This window comes from Procambarus clarkii, chromosome 22 (assembly GCF_040958095.1).
Source record: "Procambarus clarkii isolate CNS0578487 chromosome 22, FALCON_Pclarkii_2.0, whole genome shotgun sequence".
NCBI classification, from domain to species: Eukaryota; Metazoa; Arthropoda; class Malacostraca; order Decapoda; family Cambaridae; genus Procambarus; species Procambarus clarkii.
Genome location: NC_091171.1, coordinates 25,934,881 through 25,948,071, shown reverse-complemented (window position 1 = coordinate 25,948,071; position 13,191 = coordinate 25,934,881). Strand labels below are relative to the sequence as shown.

The window sequence follows — 13,191 nt, the reverse complement described above, 5'->3', positions numbered from 1 at the left end:
GTGTTTTTCCCAAAACTTCTGACTTGCATGCAAGTATACACTGTGTGTATGTTATCTCTCTAATCTTGATTTTTTTTTAACCAATACTGACCTGTAATAACTTTATATTTACAGGTCTTTGTTCAGAAGGAATAGAATTACTCCAACGATATGTTGATCTAACTGGAGATGTACAGACAGTGGCACTTGTCACTATACACACACTCCAACAGGCTATTACCAAAGATTCTCGCCTTTATCATTGGGTCCATAGGTGAGTACACAATTTTCTTCTAATACCAGATTTGGTATTTGGGAGGTATCAAAATTCTCTCAAAAGGGCACATTTAGATACCATGTACTTACCACAGTACATGTATACAGTATACATGTAATTTAATTAGAAAGACTCTGTATAAGAACCAAAAATGTTTAAATATTGTTTACAGTTCAACAAATAATATTGAAACTTTGTGCTTGGTCAGATTACTTACCAGTTAACCCCATGTCAAGACACTCGCCCCTGGTATGGAAAACCCAGCTCAGTGAACAGCTATCGAGAGAGGTCTCGGAGCAAAAACAGACAGAAAGATTGAAAGATGTAGAGGGAAAATGGTACAGGGGAATCACAATAGCAGAGAAAACTACTATGGGTACACATGTAGAAGAAGTGGGCTGAGCACCCTATGAGCAGAGCAAATACCTGTATTATCAAAAAGAGGACAAGAATAGGTAAACACCTCTACAGGATGCAGAAGCTGCCAAGGTATAATCCAGAATCTAAAGATTGAGTCCAGCATGGAACAAGGCTTGAATAATAACTGACCAAAGCCAGCAAGGGCAGTAGCACAAGTGTCACAAGCAGGTGCATACACAAAGCCCACTGTAATGCCATTCAGTCACTTAACTCTTGAAAGCAACCTAAGGAACTCCATGAGAGTTATTGCACACCCCATCCAATACTTTAACTGAATAGGCACCAGTTAGCTTCACATGCATGGGAAAACTGCCAGAAGGGTGATGAACCCACCAAAAGCCAAGCTTTCAACAAACCACTGGCCCCACAATCACACAGTGCAGAAAACTAGGAGAAAAATGTGAGTAAACATTGAAGAGCTGACTCGATTCATTCCACTGTCCACGGAATGGATGGTCGACGCCGACTCCTCCTGTTGGCTCTGTTGGATGTACGGGCTCCCGGTTGTGGACCTCTTCGTGTTGGCGTAGTCCTGGCATCTTCTCGTGTATGTGGTGCCCTTCTCTTACTGCGAGGTCGTCATGGTGGGTGCTTTTTGGCAGGACTGATCGAGGTGGGGTTATCTATACAGTACCTCTTTCTTCCGGTCCAGCTGTTACTTTGGGTCCTGGCTCGGTTGGACACTTATCAGGGAAGAGTAGTCCTGTTGGCCCCTTGTGACCAGCCCAGCCCTGGTTTAAGGCGCTGCTTACTCTGTGTCTGAAACCCACAATGTTTTCTGCGGCTCCACCTCTTTCATTAGATCAGCCCAGTATGGTATGTGGCTAGTTCAATCTCCTCCAACCTTCACGTCTGATCTTTCTGACGCGGGTTTGTCACCTCTTGTATGGTGATCAGGTGGCTTCGTTGATGGTGTCCCACCTGCAAGCTTCGTCCCGGCGACAGTATGAAGTTTCCTGGTGCTCTTTGTCATTTTCTCTCCCTTCATAGGGTGTCCTCTATTTCGGATTGGGTTGTCTTGTTCTTTCTCTCTTGGCTTTTTCAGGACCGTTACTGTCACCTCGTATCGTGCGGTACTGGCAGAGCAGCTTCAGCTTGCGTTTGGGGTGGATGTTACTTCCACCCTATTCCGCAAGCTTTCTCGTGCTTTGTTTCACCTCCGGCCTGCTCATGCGCCGTCTGAGCCATGCTGGTCCTTGGACTGGGTGCTCTTTTTTTTTCTCTCTTCTCCTAGGTTTGTGGTGACCCCTTCAGTTCAGGATTGTTTTTCCAAGGTTCTTTTACCTGTTGGCATTGGCTTCTGGGGGTTTGATCGGGAGTTTTGTGTTCTCCTCCGGCGCAGAGGTTTCTGCTCCTTTGATTCTGGCGGTAGGTTTGTTCATTTGCAGCCATCTCCTTTTATAGCGAAGATTGAGTCGGCGGCTTTCCGGAGGGGTCCTTGGGTCATTGATGCTTGGTTGATCAGGCCGGGGGTGCATCATGTGTTGTGTCCGGTTGCGGTTCTTCGCCGTTTCCTGCACACCACAGCCTCTGTGGCCAGGGAAGCGCTTTGGGTTGACCCAGTTTCCCTCGTTCCCTGTTCCCAGGTCGTCCACAGGGTTATTCTGTCCAGCCAGCCTGCGGTCTATCTTCATTCCCATGATGTTGATAAGTATGCTGCTTTGGCTGCCGTCTTCGGTAACATGTTTTGGGCTGACATTCGGGCACCAGGATTTTGGAGATCGAATAGGGTCCTGGCTGCAAATTACTTAGTCAAGGTTCTTGGCACTAGTAGGGGGTTGTGTCGCTTTGGGTCGCAGGTTGCAGCCAGTTGTCGACTTAAGATGCGATTTGAGATGCGAGTGATGGCCGTCTCCCAGGTAAGTCGCTCTTGTTACTTTTCTTTGGTTAGGTGGCTCTGGGGACCATAAGGGCTTGCCACAGAAAAAGTGTTGAATGTAATGAAATGCCATTTTCTGAGTCAGCCCCGGAGGCTCCCAGTCATCCTCCCTCCCTCCAGTCGGCATTTGTTTTCTCATTTTTTGTTTTTATGTTCAGCCTCAGACCTGAATACTAGAGCAGTTGACATGGGGGTCCTGAGCACCCCTTCCCCCTCCCAGAGGAGAAGGGGCTGCTCGGCAGCATTAGTGACAATTGCCTGTTTGCTTGTTTTAGTTTGGGAGTTCTCCCTTTGTTTGGTTTTAGGTAGCAATTTTTACCATGTGGGGTTTGTTTTGTTATGCCTACCTTTCTGGGTGCTAAGCCCTGGTCGACAGCAGATATGGAATGCTTCCAAATACATTAGGGTTTCCATAGGCCATTGCTCCTCGTGCCTTTCTGGAGGAGGGGGGGGCCAGGTTCTGGCTTGTGGTCCCCAGTAGGCAAGAACTCCAATTGACTTATGCAACAGTCTAATACTGTACATACATATCAACCCAGTAAACTCCCGGGGCTCACCCAGAAAATGGCGTTTCATTACATTCAACGCTGTTTTATTTGGGTAATTAATGAGAAATGTTGCTTATTTTAATGTTTACACTTGAAGTATTGATGTAATTTTCTTATTTTTCAGTTATCGAAATCTGTTGGATAGTTTGTGTCTTTGGAACGAACGTGCCCAGTTGGACGTGATAATGAATGATAACAAACATGCAGAGAGACCACCTCAACATATTTATATTACTTGCAATTTTTGTAAAAAAGGTATTTCTGCATACATCCAAGCTCCAGGAAGACCAAGAAATCCATATGCTAGATTTGGTACTGGATCTGCTAATAAATCAAAGGTAAAACTGAAATACAATATTCTGCAAGGGCTGAACAGTAGCTCCCTGTTGCAAGCTGCACTGAGAACTCCTCACCTATAAATCACATCAGCTCTTGCAAATCCTTAAAAACTCACCATGGACCAGAGGCCAAAACCTAGGCCCACTTACAGAGGCAGAAAGAGCAGGTGATTCATGACTACCTCACTAAAGCATCAAACCCCTAGAAAGTAAGAGAAGCAAGACGGAACTGTAAGGTCCACAGAAAGTATAAAGAGTGCAGGAAATGGCTCTGCAAACAATCCACCCTATAATTAGGTTATGAATCCCTTAGTAACAGCTGCCTAACACCAGGTGGCAGTACCACGAAAGGTGCCAGTGCTCCCCTGTCAACAACCCTTTGTCATTCGCCTGATGTCAGCCACGTTTGACTGCTCCATGAGTTGCCGCTATTCAGGTCCTGGAATTTTTCTAGAAAAGTATTGGCCATCTTTTGATCTGTCCTGTTGAGACCTATTTACTAGTGTGTTGTTCCATTCTTTAGTATTGCTTCACATGTGTGTGTTTACATGTTTCATTGTATGGACCTAGGAAATTGTTCACTTCAAGCTGCATATAATTACCCAAGTGTAGTTACAGGATGAGAGCTACGCTTGTGATGTTCCGTCTTCCCAGTACTCTTTGTCGTGTAACGCTTTAAAACTACTGGCTGTTTTGGCCTCCTCCACCACCTCACTTAGCTTGTTCCAACCATTTATCACTGTTTACAAAAGAAAGCTTTCTAATATTTTTTGACATCTTTGTTTTCTTGGCTTGAATCTGTGCCCTCTTGTTTGTAAAGTTGCTGGTCTCAGGAATTCCATTTTGCCAATTTGGTTGATTCCTGTTAGTATTTTGTAAGTGGTAATCATATCACCTCTTTCTTCTATCTTCTAGTTTTGGCATGTTTAATGCCTCTATTCTTTCCTCATAACTCTTGCTTTTCAGTTTCAGAAGCATATTGTAGCATGCCATGGCACCTTTTCCAGTTTATCAATGTGCTTCTTGAAATTTGGGCACCATACAGCTGCTGCATACATACAGTATTCTAATTTTGGTCTCACAGAAGTCATGAACAGTTTCTGTAGTATTTCACTATCCATATAATTAAAAGCAAGTCTGAAGCTGGAAAGGGACGCATACGCTCATCTCACAATGTTCTCTGTGTGTTCCTCTGGCGACAGCTTGCTATCAAAAACCACCCCTAGGCCTTGTTCTTTATTAGAGTTCTGTAATTCCTTTCAACATAATTTGTAATTTGTGTGTGGTCTCTCTTCTCCAATTCCACATTCCATAACATGGCAATTATTCCCATTGAATTCCATATGCCACTTGATGCTCCAAACACTTATTTTACCAGATTGATTTGAAGGGCTCTTCAATCGTCTGTGTCTCCTTCTTTCCCAGTATCTTAGCATCATTCGCAAACATGTTCATATAATTCTGTATTCCTTCTTGTTGATTGTTTATGTAGAAGATGAACATTACTGGTGCAGAAATTGATCCCTGTGGTACTCCACTAATAGCACTTCTCCAGTCAGATACATGGTCTCTGATCACCACCCTCATCTGTCTGTCAGTTTGAAAATATATCATCCATGTCGGAAGTCTCTCTCTCACCCTTCCAGCATGTAACTTATCCCTAGGCATTTACTGGCGAGACCATTGCGCTACCACTTCGGCTGGATGGTAGAGTGACGGTCTTGCTTCATGCAGGTCGGAGTTCAATTCCCAACCGACAAAGTAGTTGGGCACCATTTCTTTCCCTCATCCCATCCCAAATCCTTATCCTGATTCCTTCCAAGTGCTATTTAGTTGTAAAGGCTTGGCGCTTACCCCTGATAATTTCCTCCTTTCCCTCCTGTGGTGCTGCCATCTAGTGGAGGACAGCGGTTACACGGGGTTGTATGACATAATTACTACATAGATTGTTTACCAAGTCATTTGGTTTATCATTTGTTTATTTCATGTTGAACTTGCATGTGTCTGTTTTGCATTGCTTACTTTTTGGGGGATGGGTTGATGCTTTGGCGAGTGTGAGAAGCTCCTGTTCTATATGCCTCTTTAATGGGGCTGGGTTTTGGCCTCTGGTCCTCGGTAGGGTTTTAATGACCACAAGAGACAAACAGATGTACAGATGTACAGATATTTCAGTGCAGCTACCAACAGAGCCACCAAGGCCCACCCAAGAAAAAGGGGTTTCATTACATTCAGTGCTAGTTTCTGTGGGGAGCCCCTACAGCTTCCCAGAGGTGATATGTATGTATTAGACTGTGGCATCAGTTAATGGAGTTCTTGCCTACTGAGGACCATGAGCCAGAACCTGGCCCTCTTAGAGAGGCACGAAGAGTAATGGCATATGGAAACCCCCATGTGTTTGGAAACATTCCATGTCTGCCATCAACTGGGGTTTGGTACCCAGAAAGGTAGGCATAACAAAACAAACCCCACGTGGTAAAAACTTGCAACTTAAAACCAAACAGGGAGCCAGAACCCCCAAACTAAAACAAGCAAATAAGCAAACATCACTAACTCTGTCTCGCTGATCGTCCGCACAGCCCGCCACCCAAAGCTGGAGTTTTTGTTGCCACTGTTTGGCCTTGGGTTGGATGTGGTATCATTGCCCCCAGACCCTCTGCGCCGGCTGCTACAGCATTCAGTTCCTCGGCTGATGTGGACTGTGGTGGTAGTCAACTCTTGACCTCTGACTCTTGCAGTTCTGTGCCTTGTGGTGTATTTTGCTTTGTGTGGTGCTCAGGACAGGAGTAATTCATCAGTACAGGTACTGGGGTTGCATGCACTTAGGCCCACCTTCCCTAAGCGCCCTGTAAGTACTGCCCTTGAGTCTTGGGGTTATCTTCCACAGGGCGTTCAGGAACCGCTTCCATAGGGGTTCAGTTAATTGAACAGATTAATTGATTAATTCAGTACAGTTAATTACTGCTCGGCAATTGCCTACCCTTGGGGCCAACTGGAGTTTTGTTGCCACTGTTTGGCCTTGGGAGCCGGGAGCCGGTCGGCCGAGCAGACAGCACGCTGGACTTGTGATCCTGTGGTCCCGGGTTCGATCCCGGGCGCTGGCGAGAAACAATGGGCAGAGTTTCTTTCACCCTATGCCCCTGTTACCTAGCAGTAAAATAGGTACCTGGGTGTTAGTCAGCTGTCACGGGCTGCTTCCTGGGGGTGGAGGCCTGGTCGAGGATTGGGCCGTGGGGACACTAAAGCCCCGAAATCATCTCAGGGTAACCTCAAGATTGGGTAGGAAGTAATATCATTGCTGGTAGGGGCACAAGGTATTGTGCAGCTTGTCTCCTATTCTACACAGTGGCTGGTTCTGTTCCTCCTGGGGACGTTGTGCTGTCACTGGGTTTTATTTTCTTTTTGTTTAATTTGCTTGGTGGGGGTCTGCTCCCTTGGTTTATACCCTTCTGTTGTATTGGTGGTCCTCCGCTAGGCTAGGCCCCCGTGCTTGTACAAGTCGCAGGGGTTCAGGTTTTAAGCAGTTCTCTTGGTAGTTTGGGCCCAACTGGATAGCAATACTGTGCCTGGGCTTTCCTTAGCATGTTAGCCTAATGGCTCTGGTAAACCCCATTATGGCTCTTTAGACCTATGGATGCATCTTCTGGGTTTCAACTTGCCAAGTGCGAGTTTGATGGTTGCTCTGTCCCCCTTGTCTCAGGGTGACACTCGCCAAATTTGACTCCGTCATGCTGCCTGTTTGGTCAATGACACCTTTGACCCGGAGTCTTGCTCCTTGCAAGCTCCAGATTTCGCAGTCTTCTGATTTTGGTATTCGGGTACAGGCGGTTTCGGTGTTGCATGCTCGATATCGGTTGCTGCAGCGTGCTAGGTTAGATGCTCACCCGGATGCCCCAGGGCTGCCCCGCTTGGGTTATAGGGACCTTGACTTGGGGGCATTAGTTGCATCGACTTTAGTTTTGTCTGTGGTCCCATGTCCTTCTCATGTTGGTGTTGTTCGTCCTGCTCTAACCTGCCTCCCTCCCCCCTCATCCCCCTGTTCCCGGCTCCCAAACGTTTGAGAGTTTTGGTTTCGGAGTTAGGTCGGAGCCTAGATGGTAGTGAGACTTTGGTGGCCTCGAGGACTGCCCCTTCTGGGTTGGCTATGGGGGCATTTGAGCCTGCTCCTCCTACCTTCCGGGTCTTGCCAGTGGACCCCTTTCTTAGCTTTTCCTCCGCAATCTGCCTTTAGGGGCAGAGGGTGTGGAGGATGGCTCCACCCTGGGTCCTGGCATCTTGGATGATCCCGGGGCTGGGGAGGAGTTGACTTGAGGGGGGTGGGGGGGGGGCTTGGGCTCTGTTTGACCCCGCTTGGGTGTTGGTACCCTTGTCGCAAGGCTTATTGTTGCAGAAGGGGGGGGGGTGTTTTCGTACCCCTCCTTCCCTGTACGAGTATGATTTGGGTTCGGCTTCTTCCTGGGTTCAGGTTCCAGGTTCCCCTGGGTTCTTCGGTTCCTTTTTTCCGGTTTTCGGCTTTTCAAATCCCACCTAGGGAGGTTTGGGAGGCCATCATTGCTTACCTCCTGCGAGACCTGGATTACGCCTCGGTGATGGATCCATCTTCTTTTTTATTTCGATTCGACCTTTCCCATTTAGGTGCATTACGAGGTACCCGAGTCTTCTTGGGTAACAGACTGTCCTTTCTTTTCGTTGAGAGCATGGATTGGATTGGGTAACAGACTGTCCTTTCTTTTCGTTGAGAGCATGGATTGGGTTTTGTCGGACACGCACGCTTGATTGGTGGGAGACTTCCATTGTGGTACGGGTTTACCTGGAGGGCAGGTTTGAGCGCGCCTTATTGGGTGCTTGTTCGCCCCTGTCCTTTCTCGGGATGATGGCATTGTGCAGCTACACATGCAGGTTCCCTCCCTTTCAGCTGCTTTGGTAGCTGAGGATGTGTGCCCGTGGGCATTTGGCCTCAGTCTTGCATTTCTTTTCCCTTCTCGAGCCGTCCTTGAACTGGCTTGGAGAAGATGTCAAGGTGCTGAGTGCTGGGTCTTCGTCCGGTGCACTTGCCTCGGCGGCTAGGTGGGGGGGCGATCAGCTGCCTTGTTGAAGTTGTTTGAGGGAATTCTCAAAGAGGCGGTGTATGTATTTTGCTTCTCACCTCGCGTGCCGACAGGCTGTGCTTGCTCTCTCTTTGAAATCTGCTTGGGCTCTGGCTCTTAATTTTTCATCACCCTTTTGTCCGTTGCTGTTTGCAGAGTCTGCTGTCACGCAGTTTCTGCAGGCAGCTTCGTCTAGTTGTCATCCCATGTCAGACTTATTGGTTCTCCGGGGAAGACCGTGGTAGGCCTTCCTGGAAGGATCGTGCCAAGATTTGAGGATCCTCTCATTGTGGTGGGCCAGTGTTGCCAATTTCAGAGCCAGCGCTTTCTTCTGAGCTGGTGGCATCTGGTCGGCATAGTGATTGCTCTGCTCGTCGATGGGCTTCTCGTACAGGGTGTCGCCCTGTTGATGGGGCAATGTGGGGGAGGTTCGTGCTGTTTGCTCACACCTGATCCCACGATTTGTAGGCGTTTCAGGTCGTCTTTTCCAGCCTGTGGTGGTATTGGGTGGCTCCTCCTCCTTGGAGGGATTCGGGGCTAGCAGGGCAGGCCTCTTTCCCTGTGCTCCGTGGGTCATTTCGAAGTGGGTGAGCTTGGACTTAGTCAAAACGACCATGTCCCTCAGGTGGGTTTCCCGCTTGTTTCCAGATCTGAGGTTCATTCTGGACTTGTCCCTGAACCCCTGGATCTTTTGCCCCTCTTTTCAGATGACGACTCTATCCCAGATCCGGCTTCTCTTGGAGCAGGATGCTTGGATGATGTCTCAGGACCTCTGGGACATGTATTGGAAGTCCTGATTTATCCGGGGTTCAGGGACTGGTTAGGTTTTGTGGTGGGACGGCAAGCTTTCACTTTCGTTGCCTTCCATTTGGCCAGAGTCCTGCGCTTCACATACTGTATTCACTCATCTTACCCGGGTCGTGGTGGCCCGTCTGCATCTGTTCAAGGTTTGGGTTCTGGTCTACCTCAACAACTGGCTGGTGTGGGCTCCCAACCAGTCCGTGTGTCTGCTTGCCAGGGGTGTGGTTCTTTTCCAGCTCGCCAGGTTTGGATTCCTGGTGAACTAAAGGAAGTACCATCTGGTTCCATCCCGGGTTCAGACTTGGCTGGATTTTGTGTGACACTCTCGGACCACTTCCTTATCTCTCCCTCTGGAGTTGTTGCTGTTGCTGCAGTCCCACCATCGCCTGTTTCGGGAGGGCTCCCGGGTCACTCATTGGTTGCGTGAACAGCTATGTGGGAGTCTGAACTTCGCCATGCTTGTTTACCCACAGGATCGGTTGGCTCTGGATGTACGGGGCCCCAGAGGTGGACCTCTTCTCGTCGGCATAGTCGAGGCGTCTTTCCATGTATGTGACACCCTTCCCCCGACTGCGAGGCCATCGCAGTAGATGCTTATTGGCAGGACTGGTCGAGGTGGATTTACCAGTACCTCTTCCCCCACCCCCAAATTCTGCTAATGCTTCGGGTTCTGACTCGGCTTGAGTTCTATTGGGACAGGGTTCTCCTTCTGGGCCCCATGGTGCCCGGCCCAGCCAAGGTTTCAGGCACTACTTGTTCGGTGTCCAAACCCAGTGCATTTTCCACAGCTCTGCCACTTTCAGCAGATCCAGCCAGTGGGGTACCTTACTGTTCACTCTACTCTTCCGTGCTTCGTGTCTGCAGTTTCTGGCGCAGGTGTATCATCATCTGTATGGTGACCAGGTGGCTTCTCATATGGTGTCCCACTTGCATTCTTCTTCTCGGCAACAATATGAAGTCTCTTGGCAGTCTTTTTGCCTCTTCTTTCTTGGCTCTTTTGGAACAAGCATCTCGTGCCGAATACTGTCGCCTCGTATCGTGCTGCGCTGGTGGAGCCGCTCCAGCTTATGTTTGGGGTGGATGTCACTTCGGTTCCGTTTCGCAAGCTTTCTCGTGCCTTTTTCCACCTCCAGTGCCGCCTGAGCCTTCCTGGTCTTTGGTCCGGGTGCTCTCCTTTCTGTCTTCCCCCTTGGTTTGTGGTGGTCCCTTCGGTCAAGGACTGTTTTCAGAAAGCTTTGTTCTTGTTGGCTTTGGCTTCTGGGGTCGGGTCGGGGAGCTTTATGTTTCCTCCAGCACTGAGGCTTTTGCTCTTTTGGTCCAGGTGGACGTTTTGTTCGTTTGTAGCTGTCTCCTTTTTTCTGGCGAAGAATGAGACAGTGGGTTATTGACCGTGGGTTATTGATGCTTGGTTGATCATGCCAGGGGGTGCATCATGTTTTGTCCCCATTGCAGCTTTACACCGTTACCTTCGTGTCTCGACTTCTGTGTCTGGTAACGCATTTTGCTTTGGCCGCGTATCTCTTGTTCTCTGCTCCAGGGCTCGGGTCTCTCAGGTCGTCCACAGGGTTATCAAGTCTAGCCAGCCTGCGGTCTACCCTTGTGGCCATGATGTTCATAAGTTCGCAGCTTTAGCTGCTGTGTTTGGCAATATGTCTTGGGCGGATATTCGGGCAGGGGGTTTTTGGAGATCAAACAGGGTCCTGGCTGCCCGATATCTAGTTAATGTGCCAGGGCCTCGGCAGTCTTGTGTCACCTTGAGTCAGCAGTTGCAGCCAGTTGTCTCATCTTCGTTTTGAGTTGTGCAGTGCAGTTGCTTCCCAGGTAAGTCCCTTTATTCTTTCTCTATGGGTAGTTAGCTCCAGGGAGCCAATGCGGCTTCCCCACAGAAAACCAGCGTTGAATGTAATGAAATGCCATTTTCTGGGTAGAGCCCCAGAGGCTTTCTGGCACCCTCCCTCCCTCCTTCCACCCCGGTTGGCAGGTTTAGCATGCGGTGTGATGACATGTTGCTTTTTAGCTTGTTTTTCTTTTGGTGGGGTTTCTTGCCTCTGTTCGGTCACAGGATGCAGTATTTCTACCAGATGAGGTCTGTTTTGAAGCACCTACTTTTCTGGGTGCTCAACCTTGGTCGATGACAGACATGAATACTTTCATACAAGCGAGTTTCATAGGCTATAACACCCTTTGACTCTCTAGGAAAACTATGTTCTGGCTAGTGGTTCCCAGTAGGCATGACAACTCCATATGACTGAAGCCCTGTACTAATATTAGCTAATATCAATCCAGTAGCTCCAGGGAGCTGATGGGACTCTACCCAGAAAATGGTGTTTCATTACATTCAATGCTGGTCTTTTTTTTTTTTTTGAGGGGGGAATTCTGTCTATTTGCCAGATATTCTCTGATATTTATGCACTTTTTCACTGTGATATTGATTGTTTATTCTTCCCAAATTTTAAAAACACTGGAGCTTCTCAGCCCTCATCCCTCCTACAACAACAACAACTTGCATTCATTTCTTTGGTTCATTCATATAACCATATTTCCTACCAATTCTTGTTATTTGTTCACTCTTAATCCTTACTCCATTACACTCTTATCTTATGGCGATTTTGAGGATCAATGTCCCCTTTAGTCTGGCTTTTGTCCGTCTTCTGGGCCCTCCTTTCCTTCTACCTTCAAATTTGCTTGAATACATGGGTCTTACCACTAATGTTATCTTTTTGTTCATTATGACCCAAATATCTCATGAAATTCTCCTCGGTTATTGATTATTAAAGTTATTGATTATTGCTCTGTATATCTTTCCATGACATATTGTTTTCGATTATTCCTATTACAGTATATGTAATATGCTGAAAGTGTTGATAGTTATTTGAATATATTTACTTCGTTTTAATTAAAAAGTGTAATAAAAATTGAGGAAAGAGAACAGCTTGAATAATAATTTAGAGCATCTTTTAAATTGGTAGATGCAAGCATGCCCAAACTGTAGGAAGCCTCTTCCTCGCTGTTCACTTTGTCTGGTGCACATGGGCACGCCCTCTGGCTGGGGAAGCTCTGTGCATAAAAATTCATGTGGAGAAGAAGGTGTAGATGGTGGTACTCCTACATCGGATACTGCTGTGAGGAAGCGTAAACTAAGCAACTTCACGTCGTGGTTTACCTGGTGCCAGACTTGTAGGCATGGTGGACATGCACATCATTTGTTGGAATGGTTCAAGTAAGTGTATGACATGTTTAGAGTAATTTAATTAAGCAAACGGTCATTGTAGGTTAACAAGGTCACATAATTAGGGATTTTAATAAAGCACTTAAATATTCATATCTTAAAAAAAAAATTATAACCTCTATAATGTAACTCTTGCAATTCATTTGTCTTGTAAACAAATTTATTTTATTCCATGAACTTTGATGCTTTATAATATTACAGTATCATATTTAATATAATTAAATTTGTTTTTAATATTTGGTATCAATTAGAGGAATACCATTTTCACTTGATTATTTTTGTTTCATGCAATATTTAGAGTAAGCTATTGTGTATTAGCTTAAAATTGTTAATACCTATAACAGAATGTCTGTTTGCCTGTCTTTCCAAACTTAAAGGCCAGACACTTGGTCCTAATCACCCAAATTGGCAGAGATAATGGTCTGGGGTCCGGGATGAACGTAGGCTGGTAGAGGTTGCTAGAATTCAAAAGGGAACAGCATGCCAGGGTCAAATTCAGACCCCATGACAATTTTTGGCACTGCCTGCTGGCTACACAGCTAAATATTTTAATATTTTCAAAACAAAACTTAAAAAAAACAAAAGTTTTTTTTTAGTAATTTTATATATATATATATATATATATATATATATATA

At 46.7% G+C, this 13,191-nt stretch overlaps 1 protein-coding gene across 5 annotated transcripts in view; it reads left to right on the top strand.

The window, feature by feature from the left end:
* mio (GATOR complex protein mio) overlaps nucleotides 1-13,191 on the top strand; it is a 121,650-nt gene that overhangs the window by 87,217 nt on the left and 21,242 nt on the right. For all 5 annotated transcript variants that reach the window (XM_045742464.2, XM_045742456.2, XM_069328759.1 and 2 more), the window contains 3 exons: nucleotides 115-253; nucleotides 3,228-3,441; nucleotides 12,296-12,546. In XM_045742464.2, coding sequence (XP_045598420.1) covers nucleotides 115-253; nucleotides 3,228-3,441; nucleotides 12,296-12,546 — 604 coding nt within the window. The remainder of the gene's footprint in view (nucleotides 1-114; nucleotides 254-3,227; nucleotides 3,442-12,295; nucleotides 12,547-13,191) is intronic.